Source organism: Ictalurus punctatus, chromosome 5, assembly GCF_001660625.3.
Source record: "Ictalurus punctatus breed USDA103 chromosome 5, Coco_2.0, whole genome shotgun sequence".
Classification (NCBI taxonomy): domain Eukaryota; kingdom Metazoa; phylum Chordata; class Actinopteri; order Siluriformes; family Ictaluridae; genus Ictalurus; species Ictalurus punctatus.
In genome coordinates, this window is record NC_030420.2 from 24,143,795 (window position 1) to 24,168,385 (window position 24,591).

A 24,591-nucleotide genomic window follows, 5' to 3' on the forward strand; every position below is an offset into this window, starting at 1 on the left:
ACTTCCTGTAAGAGGTCATTTCACAATAATAGAACTATATCAGATTTCAGTGGGACACACTTTAAATACACTTTGCTACTATTTGGTGGTATTACCTTTTAATTGCTTAACTTAAGTCAAACTCTTGGGGTAAATTAGTCATTGCCTATTCCACCTGATTGAACTGGTGTAACTCAGTCAGGTTTGTGAGCCTTCAGGTCAGAGTTTTGCAATGGCCGCTCCAATACTTTCACTTTGTTGTCTTTCTGCCATTTCGTTACAACTTTGGAAATATGTTTAGTATCATTGTCCTGCTCGAAGACCCACTTGCAACCAAGTTCGAATCTTCTGGTTGATGTCTTGAGGATTTACTTCAGTATTGCTAGATAATCCTCCTTTCTCATAATGCAATCTATTTTCTGAAGTGCACCAGCCTCCTTAATAGCAAAACACCCCCACAACATGATGCTATCACATCTATGCTTCACAGATGGGATAGTGTTCTTTGGAGTAAAAGCCTCACCCTTTTTTCTCTATAACATAGGGCTGATCAATATGACCAAACAGTTCAATATTTGCTTCATCTGACCAGAGAACACTTCTCCAAATGGCTAGGTCTTCATCCTTGTGACAGTTTGGCTTTTTTATGCCGGTCTTAGAGTAGGAGCTTCTTCCTTGAGCTTCAGCCTTTCAGGCCATGGCAGTGTAGGACTCTCTTAATGGTGGATGTAAATACTTTGGTATCTGATGCCTACAGCTCTTTTGTTGTTGTCATGGGGTTCAGATGAAACTTTCAGACCAAAGTTTATTCCTGCCTGGAAGTTCATTTGTGTCTCCTATGTGATAGATGCAGTGTCTATGTGGTCTCAAGATTTTTATATTTGCATACATCTGTTTGCTCAAATGATCGTGGTACCTTCTGTTGTCAAGTGAAGAGCGACAATGAGACTTCTGTTTGTCACAGACACTTGCGTAAAGTACAAAGCCTACAGAGACTAATGTGGATGATGCTCAGGATCATAAATGATCCTCAAGTTTTCCACCATAAATGGTCATATTCAATATTTTTTATATATATATATATATTATTTAAACGTTGGGTTTATTTAAACTTTTAGGTTTTGGGGATTAAAGGCAAGATTTGTCCAAATTTGTCCAGATTAGGCCTCTAACAGTAAAAAAAAAAAAAAGGTAAAGTATTTTTTTTTTACATGCTCAGTCTGCCCCTCATTCCCACCCATGTATAGTACACAAAGCTCTGATCCCCTAGAACCTACAGTGGTTCAGCTAGAGTTAGCATGCTAACTAGAGTTAGTATTATCAAAGACAGAACATGTAGTAGGAATGTTAAAATTTCACAGTTTGAAGGGCTTTTCCACATCTACACAAATATTATGCATGACTCACTTCAAAATCACAATTAATATTCTTCTTCTCTTTTTTTTTTAACTCAAACATCTGTGATTCCTTGTCTGGTGTCACTGAGGATAAAAAAAAGTAAACAGGCTCAGTTTTTCATGCTAACACTGCTGAAAATCATGTTTAGAAGGTTACTTGGGAAGTATTGCTCCCTGATCTGGTCTGATCGATAGCGCAGGCCCTGGAGTGATAGTGATCCTTACGAGGCACATTGAACAGGCCTGGAGTTTGAGCACTAGTTCAGCACTGCTCATTTGTTCATTTAAAGGAAGATCAATGGCCCCCCTATTGTGTCACAGAGGATACGCAGTGGGTTGGCCCACCAGCAATGATACCCTTCTGAATATTTGATGTGGGTGTGGATGAGTATCGGTGGGGAGGGGGGGGTTACACCATATAGTTTTGCAGCTGCTCTCTCTGTCAGTTATGCAGAGGGTCTCAGGGCGACTCACATTAGAAATCTATGGTGCTCCGCTGCGGCCTGTTTGGAGACCACTGTTCATTTCATGGGCTATCACTTTTTTTTATCACCAGGCTGATGCCGTCACGGCCAATTAATTATTCATGATGTGCTAATCCAGGACAAAATAAAGTAACGTAATTAAGACCGGTTCAATTAAACAAGAGGGGATCTGTGCTGGCTAAGTTGTTTATCAATATAAGATGAAGGCGCCAAACAGCTCCGTTCTTGATTGACCCTGACTGTCTCTGTTCCCCGAACATACTGGACTCTTTATTTTAAAGCATATTTGTAATGCTCTCTAAATGATCCTGCTGTCCCCTGCGTGCTTGAGAGAGTCTGGCAGAGGCAGCAGGTATTGAGCATGCCAGACGTTTGGCTCTTACTTAGGCAGTGATCATACTCACACAAATACACAGCTGCTTACACACACAGGCACCTGTGCAATCGTCTGTCCTTCTCCCAAACTGGCACAGGTGCAGCCAGCATTTTGATTGGCCATGTGCTAATGACTAATATATTTGTGCCTAATGCCAGTGTCATAGCTCCTCATATTTATCTCTCTCTGTCATCATCATCATCATCCTCATTTGGCAAACTGCTATCACCTCACCCAATGCCCACAAGTTTTTAAATTCCAGTCACAGAGCAGCTACCTCCCTCTCTGGAGCCCAGCTCCATCAGCCACATCATTATAGAGATTATCCCATGTCTTTTATTAAATGGCGGTTAATGTATCACCAATAAAGATGAATGAGGGGAGCTGAGAGACTCTAATTGGAGGGACATGATGTCTGACTCAGTGTCGGCAACTACTTCTGCAGTGCCAAACTCTTTATGAGTCGCCATCATGGGCCTCACTGTGTGTGGCTGCACAAGCAGATGCTCGTGTCAAGTATTTTTATGTTTTGTAGCCTTTGTTGGTGTTGGGATGTTAGACAGCACACAATGTACATTGGCTAGGGACAGTTCAGAACTGGTCAGTTAGCTTTTTAATCAAGTCATTTGAATGTCAAAGGTGGACAGGAAGCATAATTTTGAATGAACTGATCAAAAATATTTGTGTGGCAGTCTGGGAAAACCCATCAGATGTCACTGTGGCTGAATTCTGGTTTTGGTGAATCAGGATTTGGCCCAACTGAGGGGCCCAAACATGTTTCAGTATGACAAAGCGAGCTCCATGAAAGTTTGCCAAGGTTGGAACGGAAGAACTCGAGTGGCCTGCACAGAGCTCTGACCTCAACCCCACTCAACACCTTTGAGATAAACTGGATCACCAACTATGTGCCAGACCTTCTCACTGACATCAATGTCTGACCTCACTAATGCTCCTGTGGTCGAATGAGCACAACTCCGCACAGCCACACTCCAAAATCTAGTAGAAAGCTTTCTCAGAAGTATGTATGTGATCATCGGGTGTCCACATACTTTTGGCCATATAGTGTTTAATTCACCAAACCGATATGGAAATATTTTCCTTTCTATTTAATAATGTTTAGCCTAATATGTCTAGGCTAACTGGTTTCCTCCCCCAGTCCAAAGATATGCATTGTTGGCTGATTGGCATGTCTATAGTGTGTGTGAGAGTGTGTGTGCGATTGTGCCCAGGTTGTCTTCTGCCTCGTCCCATGGGATAGGCTCCAGGCTCCCCACGACCCTGTGTAGGATAAATGGTACAGAAAATGGATGGATGGATGGATGGTTTAATTGACTTCACATTTCTAAGAATTTCATTAAATTAACCTCAATTTTGGAGTAACCCAAGCTATGATTTATTTTGACACTTTTTATTGTAGAATGGTATTAAGTTGAGCACGTTCGCCTCACACCTCCAGGGTCGGGGGTTCGATTCCTGTCATGGCCCTGTGTGTGTGGAGTTTGCATGTTCTCCCCGTGCTGCGGGGGTTTCCTCCGGGTACTCTGGTTTCCTCCCCCAGTCAAAAGACATGCATGATAGGCAGACTGGCATGTCCAGTGTGTCCGTAGTGTATGAATGGGTGTGTGAATGTGTATGTGATTGTGCCCTGCGATGGATTGGCAGCCTGTCCAAGGTGTACCCCACCTCATGCCCAATGCTCCCTGGCATAGGCTCCAGGTTCCCCTGTGACCGTGAAAAGGATTAAGCGGTATAGAAGATGGATGGGTGGATGGATGGTATTAAGTTGTCCATTTAACAGGTGGTGTGATTGTTTCAGTGATTCTTTGGTTGGAATGATAATTTGGGTGCCTTTTATTTTATTTTATTTTATTTTATTTTTTATTTAAACACACGAGGAAACATACCGAGCAGGAGTGGAACAAGCTTATTTTAGACTTAATTTTGACTTGGTCCTCTCCACATTTCTTTAGCTCAACATGGACACTGAGGCACATCATTTTGCTTTGGGTTCACTTGAATGCCTCAGCTGTGGGATCTGCAGAGTCTTATTGGAGCAGACTCGGGCTGCAGGACAGGTGAGCTACTGAGGAGCAGATTAGACCAGTGCCGCAGTGCTGCACAGCAACTATCCAGGTCACACTTCTGCCCCTTTTCCTCGCTCTATCAACACACAGCCAGGGCTAAGGGGAATTTTGCAAGATACTTCTATTTGCTCAGAGAATTTAAAACTGACACAAACTTTTGTATCCTGTTATACAATATTTCTTTACTATTAAACTCAAGCATCAGTCTTTTGCTGAGATAAAGCAGGCAATTATTTGCCTTAGGTAACCAAAAGAATAAGGTAACTTTTTGTTAGCTGTGTTTTTTGATGTTCTTTGTATTTCTGTGTCTCTTTTACTGCGGAGAGAGAAACTCGTCAATGAAGTAACATGAAAACAAGTCAGCACTCGATAGTCCATCTGAGTCAAACAATGACATGAAAAAGAACCGTGTAAAGGAAGTGCCATCCAAAGTTCTGCATCAGTTGCTTTTCAATTACGGCAGATGAAGCAGAACGGAATTGTTAGTGCCGTTTATCGAATGTGCACCTCTCCGTATTAAAGCACAAGTCAAGGAATTTGTTTCTGTGTACAACAACCTGTCTGTGAGATCCCTTTTATTGTCAGGTAGCTTGTGTGAGTTTATTAGAAACAAGGAAGGGATAAAAAGAGAAAGACACTGGCACACTTCAAGCACACACATAAAGTCAGCGCCAGTCATCCTGAAGAATACCCCTCTCTCTCTCTCTCTCTCTCTCTCTCTCTCTCTGTGTGTGTATTCTGGTGCAGAACAAAAGCAATAGCTGAATGAATCGATTATGATAATGAGCGGTTGGTGTGAAGAGCGTTTTTCCACTGAGTGAAATTGAGATGATGGATTATTGAAAAAAACATTAACTGGGATCTTTATGCATTGCTAGGTACCCTCTTTCTCTAGCACAAAGAAATGCAGATTTATTTTATCCTTTGACTATTGGGCCTATTCACAGGAACATTTTAAATTCCACAGTCTGCTGAATTACAGTGACGACGAACAGTAATTTCAACATGCACTAGTAAAAAAGCCTGTTATTTTAGTGTGCATGAGGTAATAGTATTCTTCTGAAACCCCTCAATCAAAATATGCATGCTTTACTCCCTCTGATTTGTGAGAAATGTGTATTAACATAATGACAATACAGGTAGTAAAGCAAACCAAGTATTACAGTAAGCAGTTAGTAATGAATGCATCATACTTCATTCAGTCATTCATGTTAAAGTGATTCAGTAACTACTACAACTTCAGAGGAAGGTTTGTAGTTAAAAGAGTGAGGACTATAAGTGTTGACTCACCTATAGATTGTAAGAAGTCCATAGATTACACTGTATAGATAATGACCATGTAGTAAACCACCACCTGACTACCTTGCATGTTGATGACCAAACAGACAGTCATTTAGACTGTTAATTCAGAGCTAATGGTGTGAATTACTATACAGCAGGGTTTCTCAAACTTTTTGAGAGCAGGGTCCACTTTAAACAATACTGTCTCAGTATACAGTACAGTACAGTACAGTTCTTTTATGAACATGTACGATACATATATTCAAATATTATACTCATTAAAATTAAACTAGCCAAAGCCAAACTACTTTCGCTGGTATGGTACCATTTAAGGGTGCATGTTTTGCACCTTTAGTATGTCTCGTTCACCTTAATAATAATTGAAGAACATTGATGTAGACCTACCTTTAAAAGCTAATTAAAGATACACCACATGAACCTTTGTAGGTCAAAGCTACATACGAAAGGTACGAAGCATGCATCTTTGACAGTACCACCCCAGCGAAAAGAAAAAGTAGTTTGCTACCTTTATTTCTGAGAGTGTATTTATTTACTGAATACATTCACACAACACATATTTATTAAATGGTAATTAGATTTAAATGTGTAGTTCTGTTTACAATATTAACAGGGCTACTTGAGTTTGAGTTGTGGAGGTTCGGATTAAACCCATTTGAATCAACTGCCCAGTCAAACGAGTTATTAACTATAAGGGGAATATGTGTGTGTGTGTATGTTACTTTTCTATCACTTTAAGGAAATTAATTAATATAATTGTATTTCATTTATTTATTTTAAAAGAAAGAAAGAATACTATGTCTAGCAATGAACCGCAAAACAGAGAGTAATAATCAACAGGGTTTGCTGATCCTCTGTGAGCAGCTCTGTGGTGATTAGTCGGGTCTAAGTAAGAGGGGGCGCTGTGCACCAGGCAGAACTAGTCGATCCCAGAGGCATTTCCCTTTGTGTTTATATTTTTAATTCTTTTAGAGGGAAACTGAACCATACCCAAAGTGCTGGACCAAAGAGAAATAATGTATGCTTTTGTGAGGTTTTTGGAGGACGACTCGTGCTGCGCTTTACCCGTTGCGAATGTGAGAGATTTGAGACCAGTGCACAAAAGAGATTTTGATGAGCAGAAGGTGTATGTGGTGCTCAGAGGTGAGGAGAATGGTACAGGCCAGCCGGCCAAGGCGCACATTCTCGGTCTGGCAGGTAAGTTCACACATACACTGCTTTCCTTTTCGCGTTTTAACACTTATATTTACTTTCCAGGCAGGGAAATGATTCAAACTCAGACTAGAAATCGTAATGCGCTGTTGCTACCTGGTGGCATTATTTCTCTTAAAGTAACCGTGCGTGTTTGTCAGTTCTGCTTGTGCATTTGTTTTGCTATATATTTATTTATTTATTTATTTTTATTTTTTACCTCAGACATTAGCACGCGTTTAAAAAAAATGCCTCTGCTTTTTGTCGTTAACTAAAAATATAACTTATGCGAATAATATACAATACGCAGTAGCTGATGTATGTGTATAAAAATGGATTAATTAATTAATAAATGAGAGAGAGAGAGAGAGAGAGGGGAGAGGTGTATATGCAGTTAGCTAGCTTAAGAGTTAGCATGGGTGTCATGTACGTTCACAAGCTAAATGCCTTAGCTAGATGTTGAGCTAGCCAGCATGCTAACCTTAGCGACGACCAGAGATATGACACACTGTAGAAAACACAAACAACGTGTTACATTGGACTCACCTCCGTTTCACTGCGTTTTCAACTTCTGTTATTATAGAGGAGAGGAAAGGAAACGGTTTGTTTAAGTGCCATAAGTGATTTAAAGTGTTTGCCTGGACTTCTCATCCTCATATCATGCTTATCAGTGAGATGTCTTGTTACAGGTCTTTTGCCCAAAATGGCTAATAGTTTATGATTTATGCATTACTGAGTCAGTATAAAAGCATTTTATATTTCCAAACAAAAAAAAAATTAATGTTAAAGATTAAATGTTACGGTTTGTAATGTCAATAAAGAAAGCAGCATATTATGTAACTGACCCAAGAAGCAAGTGTGACAGACAAGATTTCCCTAGAAAACTGCACAAACTGTACCTGAGACTACTAATTAAAAAACAGAAACAGGTTTCCATGCACAAATGTTGATTCATTTATTTATTTTAGTTTATTACAGTTTACCGCTATTTATGGTGCAACCCCCAAAAGTTTTGACACTGTGTAAACTGTAAATAAAAACAGAATGCAGTGATTTGTATATCTCATAAACCCCTATGTTATTCACAGTAGAACAGAGAAAACATATCAAATGTTTAAACTGAGGAAATGTACCATTTTAAGAAAAATAAATATATATGGTAATTTTCAATTTGATGGCCTCAACACGTATCAAAAAAGTTGGGAAGGGGGCAATAAATGGCTGGAAAATTAAGTGTTAGTAAAAAGAAACAGCTGGAGGAACATTTGTGCATTTAATTAGTTTAATTCTGAACCGGTCAGTAACAGGAAAAAAGTGTTTTTGTATTTATTTATTAAGTAGAACAGTTGAAGTTTTTATTATTATTTCGAAGACAGCTGCTTTACTGCTTTTCTTTGCACATGTAAGACTTTTGCCCAGTATTGTATCTTACACTCACAGTGTGTAAATTCACCGCTGACTTTTATCCTGTTTCTTTTACCAGATAGCATTGAAGAACTGGACAACAGTATTATGCAAAAGAAGATGAAAATTCCTAAAATGACTACCAGGAATGCAGGACACGCCATAGAGAATCACTTTGGTGAAGAAAGAATGCCACTCCGACATAAAAAGGTAGAATCACGCTTCGGTATATCAGATGGACTTTAGATCAGAAAGCATACAGTACCAGGCTTCCTGTGCTTTCCATAATGCTTTCTTGAATTAACATGGATTTCTTTTTTTTTTTATTTTATTATTATTATCAATAAGAAGGCATCTTCATTTCTCGAGGGAAAATGTCAAGAGTTAGATCAGACCAGCGCAGCACTATTATGACAGCAGTGAGAATTGTAGCTATTTTATACCAAGGTGCAATTAAATTCTCTGAGCTGATTTGTCAGATATTGTGCATTTTTTTTTTATATACATATAAACATACGGCTTAAACAGTAGTTCCAGCTATAACGTGAACAATGTTTATCTTCGTTCTAGTACATTATGTTTCTGTATTAACAGCTCATGCACAAGGACTTGTATGGCAGATGCTCTGCATAATCTAGGCCTAATAATAAATGGATTTAAAAAAAAAGACTCATTGTTTAACAAAGAAAAGTGTATAATTTTTTGATGTGGCCAAGTTTCTTTGCTAGACATTTATTTAACATTTTATGGAAAGAGTCTCAGGAGTCAGCACTTTGTAAGGTTTCCCAGCACAGGAACATTTTTAGCACAAAGTAGACTACATTTTCTGTTTTCTCTGTAAAATGACAAGCTGCTTTTGGTTTGTTTTGGGGTTTTTTTAAGCGAGAGAAAAGGAAATGGTGGTGCAGGAATGCCTGTTTGTTTTTGTTATACCATAAGCGATAACAGGAACTAACTTTGATTTGTGCTATATGGCAGAAATGTTTGTGAGTGTCTAGGAGGTAGCGCTGATACTGCTCAGGTTACACTCTGATTATAATTTCTGCCACTTTACAGTCTGGATATGATGTTCCTCTTTTAAAACTATTAGATATGATTAACTCCCTCTCTTTTGTAGTACTGTATGAGGTCTCATGATAAGCTTCATCTGAGAAGCCTCTCGGTAGTAATTGATGTTTTATATGTTTTTTTTTTTTTTTTTGTTGATTGTCTGTAAAACCAAAATCAGAGATGGTGGGGTAGTTTCCTGAGTTAAAGCTAAACTAATGAAGAAACAAAAATGTAACTAATTTAAAATTGTGTAATTTCACCAGTTGTGCAGCACAGATTCATAGTGGAGTTGGATGCCAATGGCAGACTGATGACTGTCAAAGTGCTGGTGTTTTGATTTGTAAATAAGTACCTTAACATTGACACACTGACCTTTCCATCACTTTGGTAGAGGTTAATCTTGGTTACAGAAATTTTGTGGCCAATATACTTATTTCTTTGTGAATTCCAATCTGGCTTTCTGATTCTTACTGCTGAAGGGGTTTGCATCTTGTGGTATGGCCTCTATATTTCTGCTCTCGAAGTCTTCTTCGAACAGTGGTTTGCGATTTTGAGGTGTTTTACTTGGCCGACCTGTTGCGTGTCTGGCTGTTAGTGCAGCAGTGTTTTCTTTTTTTTCAGGACATTCCAAATTGCAGTATTGGCTATGCCCAGTGCTTGTGCAATGGCACTGACTGATTATTTTTTCCCCTCTTTTCTCTATATCAAAATGGTTTGCTTTTCATCCATAGACAGATCTTTGGTCTTCATCTTTTTTTTTAACAACAAATGCAGTCTTTACAAGCGAAACCTAGGGCTAGACATTCACAGCTATTAAGTGTTTACACAGCCAATCTAACTGGGCACACCTGCGTGACAAGAAACACCTGTCAGTCACAGGTATTTTTGATCACTTGAAAAATGGGGGGGGGCTGAAACAAAAGTTAGTTAACATTTCAAGATGTAAATATGAGGAAATGAAAGCTGAAATTCTGAGCTGTTGTCTCATATTGCTCTTTTGAGCTCAAACCCAAATGTAAGCTAAGCATATAACAAAAACATTAGAATTGACCCTGCTATTTCAATACTTTCCGAAGGGACTGTATGTGGTGTGTTTCTTAAACTTAACCTTGGGTATCATTTTAATATCTAATTGTAAAGCTTTACAATGAATTTGCTCTGCATTGAATGCCATTGAGCAGTTGTTTATGTCTGGCAGGTCCAGTGTCAGGAGCAGCAACGGGCCTCTAACTCCTCCAAGAGCCTTGCAGCTGTGGTGGCACGTCTGGAAAGAAACGCAGTGAGCTCGTATGCCGAGGGCGAGGAGCTGCGTGAGGAGGAGGAACCGGAGGAGGAAGAAGCTGTGGTGCCCCGCGTCCTCTATGAGGAGCTGGTGCACAGCTACAGGCAACAGGAGGAGGAGGTTCGGCGGCTGCAGCAAGAGCTGGACCGAACACGCAGACAGCTGCTGCAGCAGGCCAAGAAGCTCAAGGAGCACAGCAGCCTGCTGACAGAGGTCAAGGAACTGCGGGACTTCAACCGCCGCCTGCAGGACGTGCTGCTCATGAGGCTGGGTAGCGGTGAGATAGATATAGATATATATATATATATATACACAATATACACTATAAACTTATCCAATACCATCCTCTCGTGTTCTATATATGGTGAGCCAGTGCTGGGTTGTATACAAGTCGAGTATCGTCAACGGATGGAGAGTTTGAAATGGCTTTTTTTTTTTTTTTTTTTTTAGCATATCTACAAATTTAACTAATGTATTTACCTAGAAACATTTGTTTTTTTTTTTGTTTGTTTTTTTTACATATAAACTGCTTTTTGTTGAAAAGCAGCTGCACACAGCTGTGGGATTGCAGACTGCTTATCGACTGCTTGGTTTATGCTCTCCTTAACAAATGCCAAGTACACAATGACAACCTTTGTTTCAGGAAACAGCTGAAAGAATTTTGCCCCGGGAGAAATCGCTTCTAAATCTCTTACGAGCGACCATGTGCATTTTACTTTCACTTTCGAATTAGCAGCAATTCGGGGGCAACAATTGCTTGAATGGTGGGTTCATTATTATTCCTAATTAAAAACAAAACAGTACAAACTCGCTTATATTAAACATACAATCGTCTTGTCAGTCAGCTCGCCTCACTCTCATTACATAATAACTGAAATCTGACCTGTGCTGCGACTCTGACTTCTTCAGGTGAATTGAGCAAACGCATTCAGTTTTTAACTGTAGTATCCGTTCTCTAACTAAGCTAAATGACTTTTATTACTATTAAAAAGCAAAACCACAGTGGGGGGCGGTGCCGTGGTGGGCAAGTTATGTAATTGGTGTGTGGCCGAACACCGTGTAACACTGGGAACACCGACTATCGCAGCAAGCCTTCAGCTTAGTGTTTAAAAAGCAATCCTAAAGAAGTCCTGAACTCTAAATATGCCTATCAAACCCTAATAATAGTCTATTGCAAATGTGCTGTAATATTTAAAAATAACACGTTGGGCTACCTTTTAAAGTAAAGGTATTAGAAATATGCGGTTTCCATATATAGTTCTTTCTCCAAGATCTTTGATGAGCAATGGACTCCTATTATGACATTTAAATAAAGAATAATTTTGAGAACTTTGAAATCAATTCACTGACATCGACAATAATGTCTTTTATACAGAAAAATACTGAGTTAATTTTGAGAACTAGAATAAGGTGTGTTCGTGCATGTTCACAAGATGTGGGCAAAAAGTCCTGGCACCACAATACCATGACCTCGACTTGGCTCTCAGAATCATTCTGCCCTTTAAGCGATGCACGAAGGACATTTGGAGGAGAGCACTAACTTCGTCCAGACTCCCACAATTGGTTAGTGTCTGTCTTACAGGGGAAGGAGTAATGCCATTACGTACTTTCTCTGTTATTAAGCCATCTTGGACTCCTGACCATGGATGGCTGTGGTGTCTTCAGCAATCTCCTGACAATAGGGCAGATGTTTTTTTGTTTTGTTTTGTTTTGTTTTTTGCAAGACATGCATGGTTTAGTTGAAGGATATTGTTTTTTTTTTTTTTGTTTTGTTTTTTTTTTGGTTAACTATTTCCCTTTGTATATTACACAGTAATTCCTCCTCAGTTTTGAATTGGGTTGACACCAAAGTGCCCATGCTGTCAGAACCCACTATCCTTTAAACAATCTTACTGGACTGTAACGCTTCTACATACTTGAGTATTATTCTGTTGACACTTTTGAAAAGGTTTTTAACTAAGTAAATCCAAACTAAGTTTTAAGGTCTTTAGGAAAAATGTTTTTAGTTTTACTCTTGAATAACGAAACTGGCTCTCGCCATGAATATAGCCACAGAAGCTGGCATGGCATTAAAAAGGAAAGAAAGAAAGAATCGGGTTGAATATCCTGCGAATATTTCTTGCACTGGTTGCTTAAAGGAGACATAGTGTCTGAAGGAGCCAGGCCAGCTGCTCTGTTTTTACGCTCCTGGCCTGATTAATTTGGGGTCAGGAATGCAGTAAACTGACCATTATTAAAACGCATTAGCTACATTAGTGCTTAGCATGGCTGGCCACCAAGCCAGCTTATAGAGTTAAAATAACCAGGCTGTCACAAGGCACAGGTGAAACACTTTTTAGGCAGATAACCAAAGTGTGTGTGTGTGTCTGGGCTTTAATTAGTGAAATATTCTCTAATGCTTTTCCTTGTTTTATTTCACATTCTACACTATGCCAGTATATTAAATAAGATGTGTTAATTAATCCATGGTTGAATGTGTTACTCCTTACAGAACCAATGCACGACAATGGCACGCAGACAATCAAAGCCGAGGTGGTGGAGCCAATACCTGAACCACAGGAAATGTGCAGAGAGGAGGCCAACACTAGCTCCACCCACTCCCCTTCCCCAAGGACCGTCTATACCTTCAGTGATGGAAAAGTAAGTGTGTGTGTGTGTGAGAGAGAAAAAGAAAGAAAAAGAAAGAGACACTTGCTTTGGCATCCCTTTGGATCTGATCACACGTTTACCACAGTCCTTGCTTTGGGGCTGTGTAGTTTTTTGTTCAAGCTTTTTAGTTTTCTCTAATTGGCTATGAATCTTTTGTCCCAGTAGGCATTTTAACCAGAGCATTTACTGTGCTGTTTCTCAGCTATGCAGCTTAGCAGACATTCACCCAGTGTTCACCCTTATTCCTTCTTTCTCTGACTCAGATCAAGCATGAAGAGCAAAAGCAAATTAGGCCTTACACACCCGCACGCTGCCCATATTAATTATTTGTACCACAGGAGTTGTCTTGAGTGACGGCTAGCCAGAGAACACAACTCTCCTCTAAGAGCAGGGGAAAGCGTGTCTGCTGGCCGGCAGCCTAAAGCACATTAGTTACTTTAGGGAAAGGCCTCTGGTAGCCAGCCTAAAGACTTCTCAGAGTGACAATCCTCCTGATGGTTTGCTTGGCATCGTCTTCCACAATGTAACTTAAAAGTTGACACTCTTGTCTGGTGTATGTCAAAACATGTTTTTCTGCCTGGCAACACCTTCATTCCTGAATATATTTACGAAACATCACTCATATTTACCCCAGTTTCTCTTTAAATTGAGTCTTGGAGGACGGGTGGGGAGGGAGGACTGATGTGTACTGTATGCAATCATTGAAAGATCAGATACTCAGATGTACCTTGCATAAGTATTCACCCCCTTGTACCCATTTTGTACTATGACTACCTGGACCTGAATTGGACTTATTATAGGCTATTTTATGTAGATTCATTGCAAACAATCCCAATTACTAAAGTGTGGGGGTGGGTTTGGTTATTAAAAATATCTCCAAAATTAAACATCATATTTAGCACCAGTAAATCCATTAATTAAAAAAAAAAAAAAGAAAGAAAGAATGACCTAGAAGAGGTCATTGACCAGGTAGGGTCAATGGGGGTGGCTCTGGGTTACTGATTGTAAGGTCGGGGTTCAAGCCCCAGCACTGCCAGACGCTGGGTTACTGATCATAAGGTCAGGGATTCAAGCGTGCTGGGTTACTGATCGTAAGGTCGGGGGTTCACGTCTCAGCACTGCAAGGCGCTGGGTTACTGATCGTAAGGTTGGGGGTTCAAGCCCCAGCACGGCCAAGCTGTCACTGTTGGGTCCTTGAGCAAGGCCCTTAACCCTCTCTGCTCCAGGGGCGCCGTATCATGGCGGACTCTGTGCTCTGATCCCAACTTCCTAACATGCTGGGATATGTGAAGAAAAAAAGAATTTCACTATGTTGTAATGTGTATGTGAACACTGAAGACTCATTTAAGAAGCACAGAAGCAGCTTCAGAGTTAAATCTGAAGGTGCTGGAGAGATCTACAGTTCAGATAGAAGGAGCTGTTCACAGGACACTCATCTGGGAAGTAAGCAGTTATTGGGGAAAAAAAAGCCATGAGAAATCCCATTTGGTCTTCACCAGGCATGTTGAAGACTTAGTAAACATGTGGAAAATGTCTGATAAGACTGAAGTTGAACTTGGGGTAAAGCGAAAACCCTGATCTAAATCCGCATCTGCTCATTAGCCTGAGAACACCATCTTCACATTGAAGCATGCTGCTGGTAGGATCATGTTGTGAGGATACTAGAGCTGCAATAACTAATCGATAATAATCGATTATGAAATTCGTTGTCAACGAATTTCATTATCGATTAATTGGTCTGCGTGCGGCACTGGGGAGATTTACTCATTGTTACTTCTGTTCAGAAAACACGCTTTGGAGAGTAAATACTAAAGTTGTGTCCCAAATGAAGTAATATACACTTACACTATGCAGTCTGCACTACTGTCTAGTGTGTGGATGTTAGAAAGGTAATATCATCTCAAATATAACACTAGCGGTTTTTTTACTAACCGGAAGTATAAGCCGCTTCCTAGGCGACGGCGCATGACATCATACACACGCTAATATTAGTAGACACCTAGAGTCACTGATAATGCTTTCTTCAGTTTACTTTCTGTCAGCGTTACCTTTTATTCCCAACATGACCTCAGTAGGAGAAATGGTCAGGTGAATGAGGAAGAAAGTCCTCTAAGGCAGGAGAGCATTTTTTATTAAACACCGCGGAGATCAAACAGTGATGCATGAGCACAAAGTTATGTTTATATCCAAAATGCTCCACTGTGTGTAAGGGGCAGGGAAACTGGTGCAAGTTGCTTAAAAGTTTTAGTTTAATTTCAGTTCGTCATTATATGCTGTATTTGCGCGCTTGCAGTGTAAATTCTGTTGTTTATTATGACGGAAGTGATGTGTTAGTAACGAGGCCGCGTTGCTGATCACGCGCGGTGTGAGCGCGTGTAAGATCTGTAATGTCTAATTAAACATTATGATCAGAAGTAAAATAATATGTCTAAAGGACAGCAAGTAACAGGAACCACAAGGTGCAGTGAAAGTGAGTTTTTATTATTAATTTAGGAATGTAGTTTAATTCAGTGCTTTTTGTGCATCCATAAAAATAATGCATAAATACTATAAAACGAATTATTATGGATGCACAGAAAGCACTGAATTAAACTACAGTCCTAAATTAATAATAAAAACTCACTTTCACTGCACCTTGTGGTTCCCGTTACTTGCTGTGAAAATATATATTCTCGTGTGTGTGTGTGTGTCGGGTTCTTTTCTGTTTTGGACAAACAGTTGTGAAAAGTTTTAGTCTGAAGTAACACTCAGTTTGTGGATTTTATTTCAAATAAGCAAAAAAAAAAATGGTACCGAAAGTTTGCCCCACCCCATCCGATTAATTGATGAATCGAAAAAATAATTGGCCAACTAATCTATTCTGAAAATAATTACTTGCAGCCCTAGAGGATCTATTTCATCAGCCTGGATCAGGAAAGTGGTCCAGGTTGAGGGCAAGATGGATGGAGAAGAAACCAAGAACTTGAATATATTTGAATGGCCCAGTTAAAGCCCAGACCTCAAGCTGATAGGAAATCCCAAAGCATGTATCTTTATGGTATTCATTCAGCTCCAGAATTATTGGCACTCTTGGTGAAGAAGAGTTTTAAAAAATGTTTGTGGTTATATAGCTAATCTTCACACTGAAAATAAACAGGGATCCACATAACTTACTTCTGGAGAATGGTGCTGATCGTTATCTTGCCAAAACTGTGGAGGTCTTGCATTTCTGTGTGGAAGGATCAAAATAAAAAAAAAAAATGACAAGCTCGTTGGCCGTAAAACACTGAAAATGCGCTGTGCAGATTATGCTTCAGGTTGTCATCTGTTTTAGCCAGTTGCATTTGTATGGTGGGCAAAAATCTCAATATTTTCATCAGTGTTTTGTGCCTCCATGCAGGCCATCTCATATTGTGAAATTTTCCTTATTTTAAAAAGGAGATGCCATTCTCATCTGTAGCACGTCAGTGGTTTTGCTCCACCTTTATGCAATTAAACAATAGCAACAGCTTGACAACAGAACGATTAAACATCACGACATGAAACCATGTGATCTGCTGATTTCGTGAAGTTCACAATGGTGGGAGTTGGGAATCCCCAATCGCAGTCATTTGACGTCGATTTGGTAGAATGCCGTTGTACATACCGACGTTGATAACAGCACCGTCTGCAAACAGCGACTAATTTTGTCCTCCGTTCATCCAAGCCTGAGTCATGGAATAGACTGACCAGGCCATCCGTTATGTCCCACACTGTTCGTTTAGCACCAAGGTCAATTAATCCAAGGAAATCAGCAGTGAACTCTCCATTGGTGGACACAGATACAGTGTAAGCAATTTCCTGCTCCGTTTAAAAAAAAAACCCAAAAAAAACAATTATGTCCTCTGATCTGTCAAAAAGTAGACCCCGCAATTCAACTGATTTCAAATTTTCTCTCAAATCTGTACTGGGAGTCGGAGCTATGCTTTGATTTATTTGCGTTCCCCCTTCATGTGAATGATATGCCCCTCCAGCATTCACTCCTATCCTTTTCAATAATGCAGTATCGTCAGCATATGAAGACATAGGACATGCCTGTTTAGCTTGGAAGCCTACAAGGATAACATTACACAGAGCCATCCATTCATTCACCTTGTTTTGTCACCTAGCAAATGCATATCTGTTATTATTAGCTTGTATTACATTTGTATGTTCCTTAATCTTCTTGTGCTTATCAAATGCTGGATGACTGAAATTCTTCGTCCCTGCATCGAAGGCACCAGTTTTGTCTGCTAGATAGGGATGTGAACGGCATATATTGCATCACTTTTTATTGCACTCATCGTTGGATTCAAGCCACGGCACTTCCTGAAGCCACTTCTCTGAGAAAATTCTTTTCTTGTGCTTCGGCTCGATCGGATGTTTCTTTTGAGGTGGCGGAATGCCAAAAAAGTTGCTTAATGTCTGGACCTCTCTATTACATTTCGGTCGATCCAAGATGGTGACTGTGCATTTACAGCTGCCAGCTATGTTGTTGGTACTAGTGTTGACAAAAATATAGATTTTTCAAGACATATCAATTCTGAATATTTGGTTTCAGGTCCATAGTGGATAAAGAAAACATATTTGGAAATATTTTGGATTTGAGGGAAATGAATACGGAAAGGCAAAGGACAAAAGCAAGCCAATATGTAGGTGTTGCTACAGATTTTTGTTCTTGCTTAAAAAAAAAAGTGTTTAAACCACTAATTTAGCAAAGCACCTGAAGGAAATTCGTGGTTGGTAATAGCTCCCATTTCAACATCACTGAAGCAGTAAACAAGATACCCCAGTCAACTGCTGTTAAGTGTGTTGTCCACTTGTAAATCTCAAAGTAGTTACAAATAATCTTTAGGCTGCAGTAATGGGTGTCACTCTCACTCACCTCCGTAGAGAATGTCTGCATAGGATTGCAATGCTTTTGTTTTTATTTGCACTTTATTGCCTTTTGAATGTGTGACCATCACAGAGGTTTTTGAATAAGTGCCTCAAGATGTTTTCATTAATGTAAAAATATACCTCCTTGTCATGTTCTAGCCTTGTTATATTTATCTTTTTTAAAAAAATCAAAAATTTTATGCTTAATGTTGTGGCAATTGTTCCCCGTGGTATCAAAAATGGAATCGGATATCGATATTTTTTAAAGTATTGTTTCAAAGTAAGAAATTCCAGTATCGTGACAACACTAGTTAGTACACAGATGAGAGGTATAAACTAATTAACCCCACTTTCGTCCGTGCATGCACATCTGCGCTCCAGTTCTATGCAAGGAAATATTGCAAAATGGATTTTTTTTCAGCATTCTGAATAAAGATTATTTTGTCACTTTGTGCAAATTCCAAATACATGCATGTCATATTTTTATTTTTTAATGTAGCAATTATGTCGCAATACGTATATGTTAAAATGTATTTATGAACGTCTGATTATAGAGAATCATAATTGAATCAATTATTTTTCCTAACTGTTATGTTGGGGAAAATTAGGGGGTTACAATTAGGCATGTGTGTCTCTTTCCATTAGGTACATCTGGGTGGGGGCATCTGGGTGGAGGAGGATAAGTGGCATCAGCTGCAGCGTACACAAGGTGACTCCAAATTCACCAAAAACCTGGCCGTTATGATCTGGGGCACTGAGACGCTGAAAAACCGCAGTGTTACTGGCGTCGCAACAAAGAAGAAGAAAGACGCTCTGCCTAAACCGCCTCTCTCACCAAGCAAACTCAAAATCGTACGAGGTACATTTTCACCCACATATTTACTCCATAAGAGAGTAATGCACTTAGGATGTGGTATGAGATTTGGGATTGGGTGGATATGTTTAAAGCATGTATGGGCAGAGTGCACATTTTGGTGTCAACTGTTCCTCTCTTTTCAAAAACGAAAAATCTAAACTTCTACATTATTCCATGTTTACCTGCCAGCCCTAATCCACCTTTTCTTTCTAGAGTGTCTGTATGACCGCGTGTCTCAGGAAACAGCCGACAGTGCTGAGATCACTCAGCGGCTATCCAAAGTGAACAAATACATCTGTGAAAAGATTATGGATATCAACAAATCCATCAAGAATGAAGAGAGGAGAGAGTCCAAGCTCCTCATCCGGCAGACGGTAAAGATGGAGAACTTGTACGATGGCATGTAGGACCTGCGATGTTGACGTCATAGACTGCTGCTGCCAGAAGAGGTTACATGTGATCACCTGTGCTGCCATTTTGGATTTTCACTGAAGCCCACAGCGAGGCCTTTTTTGTTTTTGTTTTTTTGTTTGTTTGTTTGTTCTTTTTCACATTTTACTATCCCATCTCTGAGGCTATAAGGCAGTTTTACCCACAATCCACACAGCCTACCGTGAGCGGAGTTTGTTGGTTTATGTGCTGTAAATAAACCGTGGGTTTGGTTAAGGGGGGATTATATGGTTTGATTGTGGAATATTGAGAGGGGGGGCTATGTGGTGGTTAATCAGTCATTGTTTTTGACAGGAGAGATCCTTTAAATCACATTAGATAACAATGTGTAAGGCACATCGGCTGGTGTTCTGTGTCAGAACGTCCTAATGTCTACGTCGAGAGTGAAGACTTCTCTTGAAAAGAACTGTTCTGTTTTAAGGAGAATGTTCTTAAACCCATAAATGCTGAGTTTGAGTGTGGAAATTTGCAGACCTCCTCATGTGTCTGTCATTGATGTGAGAGACGTAAAAACACTCCTTTTAACAGGGTTTGCCCTTGCAGTGTCTTAATTATTATTATTTTTTAAATCATTTAATTAACGGATCCCTCAAGACCCAGTTGTTAAGACAATTCGAATCAGTTTATTCTTGTTCTCGATATATATTGAGGAATTGAACGTTCATCTATTTCCCTCAGTAAGATTTGATGATAGTGCTAATGGCACAGTATGTTCTCAGACAAGCTCTCTTTGTTTCTCAGCAGAGTGGTCATGTTGAGCTTTCAGGTTGCATTAGTAAATTTGCATTTACATAAATGTTTACATATCAACAACATGCATGTCTCCTGCTTTTTCCGATGATGTATCTGAACATTTTTGCAAATAAGTAGATTCAGCATCTCATGTAACTGTGATTTTAAGTTGGATTAGAGAGTTGTTGATGTATTCACCAGCCCAGTTGTTTAGAACCATTGTATAGTTAAGTTGAGCAACGAGGACTGGGCAGGGATTTTACACTTTTGATATGGCAATCACTTGGAACTGTTGTGTGTGTAATTTTTTATAGCAAGCTGTGATTGTAATATGAGCTGGTATTGCTTAACCTGCACTTTGGTGTGTAAGTTTGGTAAAATGGCAGAAACAGTGTGTGGATGTGGGTAAAGCTGTCGGCAGCGATCGGTGTTACACATGTTGGTATTTTGTTTTTGTTTTTCTTCAAAACCACCAAACGGCATCCCCAGAGGACGACTGGGTCCTCGGAAGCTCCTTCAGGGGGAGAAATTAAGAGGGGGTGATTTTAAAGTGACAACTTCCAGTGAGCCATGCCATCCATCCTTTTGCCTCCTTTTTCAAGCTTTCCCCCAATTCACCATCTCATATCTTTTGCATTTCACAAAATGGTTCATGCATTTAAAAAAAGAAAAGAAAAAGCGCCTGCTTGCTGCAGGTTTGAGTTCTTAACTGTGATGGCATACTGCTAACTGTGAATCAACCTCGAATCTGCCTCTCAGCCATTCCTGTCTCATCACTTTTACTTTCCTGTCTTTGTTGCTTTTCTGTGTTTGTTTTTTTTTTTCCTCTTATCACATACATGTACGTGTTTTGGGTTTTGTTTTTTTGTTTTTTCTAGCGGAGAGATTTTATTGTATATTTGGATCTTGACGATCTATATCCAGGCTGCACCTTATTCTGCTTAGTCTCTAACTTGAAACAAGTAATCATCACGTATCCATATGCTTCCCATTTTTTCCCCATGCCTGTTCATGCCTAGTTTTTTTTTCCACTTTTCTTTTCAGTCTTCACTTTGCTCGTCACAAATGCATTATCTCTTAATGGAATGCTGTCAAAGAAGCAAACTCCATTTTAAATTATAATAGCTCATTTACACTCGTCAGTTATCACAGTGCTCCTCCGATCACGTCACTGTGAGCCATTTGTAAAAGGAGTATCACTTCAGCTTTTGTTCCGTTTTCTGGAAGTGTGCTTATAATTGAAACAGATGTAGTCACCATATACAACAGCACTTTAATCTTAAGAAAGGCCATGTCATAATGATGGGCAAATATGGATCTTAATGGTGATATTAAGGTTTTGTTTTGTACCCACCCCACCCCCTGCAAATGGCTATTCAGAAAACTTAGCACTTTTTTACAACTCCAAAGTTGAAAAAGATCCCATTTATGCTTCATGGCTATGTCTGTGTAAGAAACATTTACTTTAATTGTAACTTACCTCTAATATGTTGGTGTAATAATGACAGAATAGACCGTTATTGTATGGTTTATGGTTCAAGGTTATGTTTTTCTGTGAACTTTCTTTCCTGTGTGTGTCGATGTGTTGTATGCTGTGTGCTGTATGTTGCCCCACTAACTGAATATGTGCTATATATAATAATGGCTCTGTGGGTACACTGGAAAACACCAGCTTTAATTTGACTGATGTTGAACGATAGCCAAAAGAAACTGACAATCCTCATGATCATCCTTTCATATTGAGATTTGTCAGCTGTAATGTTGCCTTGAAAAGCAGTAATTCCTCTATGATAGCCAGTCACTCCGAGTGAACAGCTTTCACATGCAATATGGCTGACAAACGTAACGTCCCTTCAGTTGTGAACCCTACCAGGGAAAATTGTGACTGTGAAATGTACAAATATGCTATATATTGCCATGAGAAACTGTATTCATAAGACGCTTACAAGCTCCAAAAGCAAACCGGTACACCTCTCGAAGATAACGGTCCTCTGGTCCGCACTAGTGAACTTCATCCGTCGTCATGTTTGTGTTCATGCTTTTGAGTGACATCACTGCGGTGCTTAAGCTTTGAGCTGCTTAACTCTCTAAAGATCCAAAACAATCTGGATGCCAAGAAGAGCAGTATACAGTGTCTATGCGGAACCATCAGGCCAATTCTTGGAGATAATGAAACCAGGAACTTCTTTTTTTTTTTTTTTTTTTTTTTTTTTTTTTTTTAAATGTATCTTTTAGTAGAGTTTCTATGCTGTATATGAATGTGTGTAGGTGTCGGGTACTCTAAAGCTCATCGGGTGGTGGATTCAATATAAGCCAAAGTGGAATAGTGATCATTCAGCTTGATATGAACTTGCACAGAATTGGCCCATGCCAAGGTCCAGAGTCATCCAAGCTCAAAAAAGAGGCTAAATATAGTTTTTGTTTTAAAAAAAAAAAAAAGAAAAAAAAAGAGGTTTTGCTTTACTCAAGATTCTATTTAGCTTGTATTAGTGCTTCTGCACTTAATTTCATGTTAGAAGAGCATTAAGCTTTCAGTGGTATAGATGTGCATACTGTTCTTTCAAGCAGTTTTTTTTTTTCATTTAATCATTAATTATTCTTTCTTTGATTTTGTTTTTAATGCCAAAAAGGGGGAAGAGTGAGAATAGTTAGGAAAGGTTGGTCTACATGTGTAGAGTAGTAAGGATTTGGCCTCCTTTTTAAAGCCACATACACAGATTCTGAGTCAAATGCTGAGGACCCATCAAACATAGACAAAGCTGCCCAGTCCTCCACTCAAGCTCTTCCTGCCAGCACCATGTCATTATTTCCTGTTCAGACTCATCCTAGCAGGATACAGGTCTTCGCTCATGTCACTGTTATTCAGGGCCAAGCTCAGAGCAGTTCAGTTGCAACTCAGCTTTACCGTGATTTAACAAAAAAAACAAACAAAATAAAGTATTTTTTTATAAAATCAGGACATTTGTGGCAGTAATGAAATGTGTACTGTCTGAATCCTACCTCATGGCTTATCATGTCACTTTAGTTATGTGCTCCATTCATAGCACCTCACTCTACACGGGCACAGATTTGTAAATAAATCAGTCTGTATTGTAGATTTTTAAAATCATAAAGCTGATTTCTGCTTCTTCTTTTTTTAAAAAAAAAAAAAACGGTATATATTCAATATGAACCTCCTTTAAGGCTGCGTGGTTTGTATAGGAGTGAGTCTTTCTTTCTAATTCTGTGGTTCTGTCGGTGTCGTTTGTGCTGTAAATCTTTTGTTTTTGGTTTTGTTTGTTTTTTCCCCCGTATGGTTTTGTATTTTTCTGGTTGATGGTGCTACCAGCACACGTGTCATTTACCTCAGATGGTGCTACTTTTTTACTGTGGTGGATGTCAGTCAGTGTCACATGATCAAAAACCAGTAGTTTTCTTGTTTTATTTGATATGAAATGAAATCAGGACAGACATGTCTTGCTAGTCAGACCACACATGCCATAACGTTTTTGTTTCATATTTGTAGACATTTCTGTGTAGAGTACTGTTCATCAGGTGTCGATGGATAACTGTGTAACAGTGTGTAGTTTCATTAACAGCTAAATCAAATGCTGTAGGGAGCTTATTAATCCCCACAGGCAATCTACCTGAATGGTACTGGGCAGTGTACCGTGGTCCTCAGCAGTGAACCTATCCAGCTCCACTGTAGTTACCATCAAAACAGCAAGAAATGATATATTTAGAAAATATTTTAGATTTTGCAGTACAGTAAAGTGTATTTTAAAGAGTTTATATAACTTGCCAAAGTGGTTTTCTCCCAAATACAGTTTATTTGCAATGTCTCTTAAAATCTTCAACTATTTGAAGGCAAAAATGATCAATTCTCTATTAATAAAACAGCTAGATATTTCTAAATATCAATTTTATTACCTGCCTCGTCTATTTCCATCCCGACTAAAATGTCTATTTATTTTATTTTATTTTATTTTCTCTAATGAGAATAGATTTTTTTTTTCTTCCCCTAACCATGTTTAAGTTGTTGGTTTTAAATATTGGTGGTATGACTGAAATATATCCTGAACAACCTCAAAACTAGAATACACTCATTATCTGGAATCAGCTGTGTTGCATTTAAATTTGTCCTTTCATTTCATCTTTCATGTTCTTTGTTCTTGCTGCTGAATAATATCTAGAAATCTATGTATATGTACTTACCTATATTTTTCAGAATCAATAGAGAATGTCTTCTAAATACAACTGTGAAAAACCCTTTCTTTGAGTGGCAGGTGTTGTGGGCGTGGTGATTTTTGCACACACTGTGCTTTCGTCTGAATCGTCTCTTTAGATAGAGAAGAGCACATGCTCAATGTCCTTACCTTTGGGTTGCAGTCCCCATGGAAATCCAAAGACAAGGGCTGGCAAGTATGCCTGGTTTCTTTAACCTAGACTGAGCCTCGGTTCCTAATTTGGAAAACACACTTAGTTTCAGCAGAGAATCTCTGT

At 39.2% G+C, this 24,591-nt stretch overlaps 2 protein-coding genes across 2 annotated transcripts in view; both read left to right on the forward strand.

Annotated features, from left to right (window-relative positions):
• The window catches only part of agbl4 (AGBL carboxypeptidase 4), a 358,369-nt gene that overhangs the window by 259,528 nt on the left and 74,250 nt on the right, over positions 1-24,591 (forward strand). The gene's annotated exons all lie outside the window — the stretch shown is intronic.
• bend5 (BEN domain containing 5) lies at positions 1,813-24,009 on the forward strand. Its single transcript, XM_017468436.3, has 6 exons — positions 1,813-6,817; positions 8,295-8,425; positions 10,464-10,824; positions 13,039-13,187; positions 18,717-18,930; positions 19,141-24,009. Exons 1-6 carry the CDS (start codon positions 6,637-6,639, stop codon positions 19,332-19,334), a joined length of 1,230 nt encoding a protein of 409 aa, XP_017323925.1. The 5' UTR covers positions 1,813-6,636; the 3' UTR covers positions 19,335-24,009.